This window comes from Punica granatum, chromosome 2, assembly GCF_007655135.1.
Source record: "Punica granatum isolate Tunisia-2019 chromosome 2, ASM765513v2, whole genome shotgun sequence".
Taxonomy (NCBI): Eukaryota; Viridiplantae; Streptophyta; class Magnoliopsida; order Myrtales; family Lythraceae; genus Punica; species Punica granatum.
Genome location: NC_045128.1, coordinates 37759192 through 37764047, shown reverse-complemented (window position 1 = coordinate 37764047; position 4856 = coordinate 37759192). Strand labels below are relative to the sequence as shown.

Below are 4856 nucleotides of genomic sequence, written 5' to 3'. Positions count from 1 at the left end.
TAATTCGCTATCGTCCTTTCTATTGAGAACCATTTTTTATGAGTAATTGCTGCATGTAATTCCGTTGAGCTGTAGAAACAACGAGTAGGTTGAGATGATCATCAAGATTTTGTTGCTGATTAGACAATAGATATGATCATCAGGATTACCCATGGAGGTAATCAGGACTTGCATGTGGGAACCGCAGACGAAGAAAAGTTTAATAAAATAGGCAAAAGAAAGCTTCTCTACTAGATATGTTCTCACAAAACGAAGTAATGAGAAGAGATGGACCAGTCCCTGATTGCCTGGGTTGTTATAGTCATGCTGGTCGGATCGTTTTTAAACTTGTCTCGGGCACAGTTCTGGGGCTAAAGTTTATGGTATATAATATCAAGGAATGGTAAAAAAAAATTGAAAAGGCAGATAAAAAAAAATTGAAAAGGCAGATGATAAAGTAATACATCCCTTACTAATGAATATATACTCGTCGAGTTTCGTTCTATTCCAACTCTAGCAATTTGATAGAAGGGTTATTGGAGGATAAGAGTTCAGTGTGGACTCCAATTGAATTGAGATATGTACTGCTACTTCCATGGAACCCAATTATCTTCCCAATGTTGGAGGAGAACGAAAAGTGTTTTCCTTCTCTGATACCAAAGGGTCCATGTGTCTTCTTATTGCTTTGAAATGTGAGTGATCTGATGGTAATCTCGTCAAGGAATTTTCCAGCATAACCAGATATGGAGGTCAGGTATTCATCAGGATGATCCAATATGATCTGCAAATTCATGAAAGAGACGTTAAGTGACAAATGGACACATATATACGATTTGCATTTTCCATAATACAACAGCAGAAGCCTGTCTGTGGAGGTTCTCGATTCTTTTAGATTGAATCAAAGACAAACGACAGAAAGTTTGGAGTAACAAATTAACCTGGTTGGGCTCCCCCCTGTCTCCTCCGTGTGTTGATGCCTGTACGGAGTTCCCATTATCATCATATATGCAACAAATGGAATCAATGATAGTTGCACATCTGATATTAATCTGTCTCAAACCACTGTGATTTCCAACATCCCATGAATCATTCCAAGGATGTCCGCTGTCATCTCCGAAAGGCCCGAGAGTCTTCAGGGGGTGCAGATGATAAACCGGTCCAAAGTGCGCTCCAATTGATTCCAAATAATTACTGCTTCTTCCATGAAATCCAATCACCTTTCCAACATTCCAAGGAGTCCTAAAATATGTTCGCCTTTCAGTTGTTCACCGCCAAATGGTCCATAGGTTCGTCTGTTACTTTGAAATGTGAGTGATCTGACAACAATGTGCCCATCGAATTCCACGTAGTATCCGGCCATTGAAGCCATATACTCGTCGGGATAATCCAATTCAACCTGTCAAATGATTAGAATCAAAAGTAGAACATATAAATCATACTGAATCGTTATGCTAACTGCTGTTCGACATTCTTTCTAGTCCTGGATATTATGTGTAAGTACTGCATATCTTAGTTGTGAAATCTTGCGGACCAACAGCAACCGATCTAAAACTTTAAACTTGTTAGATGAGAATGAGGACTGTTATTCACTATTTAAGATAGACGAGTTCAAATGACACTAACAGCCCCAAAATTCGATCCACCAGTTCCACCATGTCTTGTTTCAGCCGCTGTGATCCCATCATTGTCATATAGAAAACTGACGGAATCAATAACCCATCCCCAAGTAATCACAATCCGCTTCAAACCATTGAATTTTCCATCATCCCAACAATCGCTGTCTTCACCTCCAAAAGGTCCAATGTTCGTGAAGGGATGTACATGAGAGACTGGCTCAAGATGTGCTCCAATTAACCGAAGAGAAGCATGGCCTTTCCCATAGAACCCCACAATCTTTCCACCACTTAGCTGCATTGAAAACCGCTTTCCCAGTCCTACACCAAATGGTCCATATGTTTCTTATTACTCTGAAACGTCAATGACCGGATCAGGACTTTTTCAGGAATCTCTCCTTTATAGCCTGATATCGAAGTTGAGTACTCATATGGATAGTCCAGCTCAACCTAACAACTGAAGAAAATTGAAATGAGAACTGCAATGACAGAACCTTTGTTTGTCTACACCAAGAAGTCCATTAGGAATGAATGGAACTTACGGCGTATTTTTTTTCCAATAACACCTTTTACCGTGTATGAAGGGGCCAATAGGATGCCTGTAATTGTCACATGTAATACGGATTGACTCAACTACAGAATCGATCAACAAATCAATTCGCCTTATGTCTGTATGTTTTCCGTCATTCCAAGGTTCACCTTCAGTGTTACCAAAGGATCCAATGGTGCTGAATGGATATGGACGTGAAACTGGTCCGAAGTACGCTCCAATGGAACCGAGGTGATATGGGTCGCATTTTCCCAAAAAAACTGCTAATCTTTCCATCTTCAACTTGTGGAAAAGTGAAAGATGTCCCTCTCTCTTCACCAAATGGTCTGTATTTCCTTTTCTTGCTTTTGAATACAAGGGATCGAATAACGTCGAGATCATAGAACTCAGTAATATTCCCTGAGACTGAAGTTAAGAACTCATTTGGATAATCAAATACCACCTACATGCTTAAGGGCATACTTTTTCGTGTATTAGAGACTAAGGAGTCTGAACTGTTAGCAGGACATTGGATTATGATAACAGACCCAATACAGTAGATTATCCCGATAGAGTGGAAAAGCAGTTCATGGACTAACCGCGTAAGCTTTCCCTTGTTCATCAGCAAGAGTTCCACCATATGTAGATGAACGAACCAAAGAGCCATTGTGTTCATAGCCGATTGTGATGGACTGAATCGCTGATGCAACGACAACCACAATTTTCCTCACTGTAGTTCGTATCCCATCGTCAAAAGAATAACCAACTTGACCACCATATGGACCGACAGGCCGATAGTGATAGAGAGACGAAACTGATCCCATATAAATCCCAATTGAGTCGAGGCGGGGGCTTCCCACCAACTTCTCAAGTATTTGACACCACTCATCTATAATCTTCTCGGAAAGAAAAGGACCCCAAAGCCTTGAGGGCCAGAGGAATCCCCCCTGCGTAATGAAAAAGATTCTTCGACAACTCCTCGTATCCCTCTTTAGGACTACCTTCGCTAAATGCATGATGATTAAAAAGTTGAGGTGAATCTTTAGGGCTTAATCCTGAGATCATGTATTTCTCGTCCACCTTAAGATCATCGAGCAATCGCTCATCCCTTGATGTTACTAAGATTCTACTTGCTGGACCAAGAAACTTTCCCTCTCCAATAAAAGTGTTGACTTGCTCCTTCCTATCCACATTGACAGGAACGAGGAGTATCTTCTTCTGGCGCAGTCAGGTCCTGATCTCGCTGGTATTGATGTTTCTGTCGTGTTCAGACTGCATGACGCGTTTTGCTTTTAAGATGTCCTGGAGAAGCTTCTTCTGTAAATGCACGAGACCCTGCTCGTTCGCATCTCGGACATTCTCGGAGATCGTGAGTAGAAAACTTGATTGACAAGTTCGTCAACTACTTGCTCAATCAACTCAGCTTCATCCCTGCAGGAAGAGTAAATGGATGTACATCAGCTTTTGTTTTTTTAGAAGAGAAAAGGAAATTATGTACTTATCTTTACAAGCTTAGTCCAAAAAATCGAAACAGTTTGTCTGGAACATCTTGAACAATACTTCAGCACGATATCGATTTAGCTAATGAGCAAGTCCTGTCCATATCCCTAACACTAGGCCTGTCATTGATCACTAACAACACTCTACTAATTGCATTACCCTGCTTCAGCCAAAACCTTGAAAAACGATTGCTTAAGGCGCGTCTTAAAGGATCAATCACCTAAAATTGAAGAGTCTAAGGTAGAGGAATACAACTAGTTACTATGTACGCGTTGGCATCATTTTCCAGGTGCCACACTGATAAGGTCCCGGCCTCTACAAGCGCCACCTTCCAAGGCTCCTTCTCCTCCTTGTCCCTGGCTTTGCTCCTCCTGAACCCTTTTCCAAACGCCCCACTCTTACTCCGGAATTCGCTTGGTTCCACATCGTAGAAAGTGGGAATGACCTCATGCCCGTGGCCCCGGAGCTCCCTGTTGCACTTCAGGATTTCAAGCAGCTCCTGCAGGCACCACCTTGAGTCCGCATAACACTTGGAGAATAGGACTATGGCGATCCTCGACTGCCGGATGGCATCCATTAGCATGGGCCCAACCACCCCCCCTCCCCTCTCGTCCCTGTCTTCATCCCGATAGCAGTGGATGTCCGCCTGCTTTAAAACTCGAAAGAGGTGGGATGCGAAGCCCTTCCTCGTGTCCTCTCCTTGGAAGCTGACAAACACATCGTACTTCCACTGAGGAGAGGAAGAGGAAGGCACTGGAGGTGGCAGCCTCGGCATTGGTTTATGGTGGTTATTAGTTTGGCGAAACGCCCCGAGAGAGGCTACGTCCTTGTGGAAGAGGGGGCAGATATCTCTGAGGTAGTCCATATCGTACGAAGAACAAAGGTTGACGACCCGTCAATTTTTGTGCAACAATGGAAGACTTATGGAGGACTATAAGCTAACGGTGATTGATTTTTCGCATTTCTCCACATGCACGCAAAGCCATCCGATGCTATATGGCCACCTCGTTCAAAGTGTAACCGAGGTGAAACTTCAGGGTGCGAAAAAGAAATTATTATTATTTTCAATTTTGCATGCCCTTTCTTATAGTACGATCGAAAATCATGTTAAAACACAATTAAACTAATGTTCCACGACGTGAACGACACAGTTGGATATATGTACACGTGGTACAACTGACTAATAGCGGAACGCACCTATTTGATATTTTACAGCCGTCGACGTTTTTCGGTTG

The 4856-nt window shown here is 42.5% G+C and overlaps 1 protein-coding gene across 1 annotated transcript; it reads right to left on the bottom strand.

Annotated features, from left to right (window-relative positions):
• Positions 1-481: 481 nt before the first annotated feature.
• Positions 482-1893, bottom strand: LOC116193960 (PYK10-binding protein 1-like). The gene is made up of 4 exons (XM_031522698.1): positions 1603-1893; positions 1301-1375; positions 918-1196; positions 482-760 (listed from the first exon to the last, which is right to left on the bottom strand). The coding sequence occupies exons 1-4, from the start codon at positions 1891-1893 to the stop codon at positions 482-484; spliced, it is 924 nt and encodes a 307-aa protein (XP_031378558.1).
• Between the last annotated feature and the right edge of the window lie 2963 nt (positions 1894-4856).

Bases quoted from the DNA above. Each gene is read 5' to 3' on its own strand.
- LOC116193960 (XM_031522698.1), bottom strand. From the start codon at position 1,893: ATGCAGCTAAGTGGTGGAAAGATTGTGGGGTTCTATGGGAAAGGCCAT. The intron at 1,376-1,602 runs GTTAGTGTCATT...ATCATTTGACAG, and splicing joins GTGGATCGAATTTTGGGGCT to GTTGAATTGGATTATCCCGA. The intron at 1,197-1,300 runs GTCAGATCACTC...AATGTTGGAAAG, and splicing joins AATTCGATGGGCACATTGTT to GTGATTGGATTTCATGGAAG.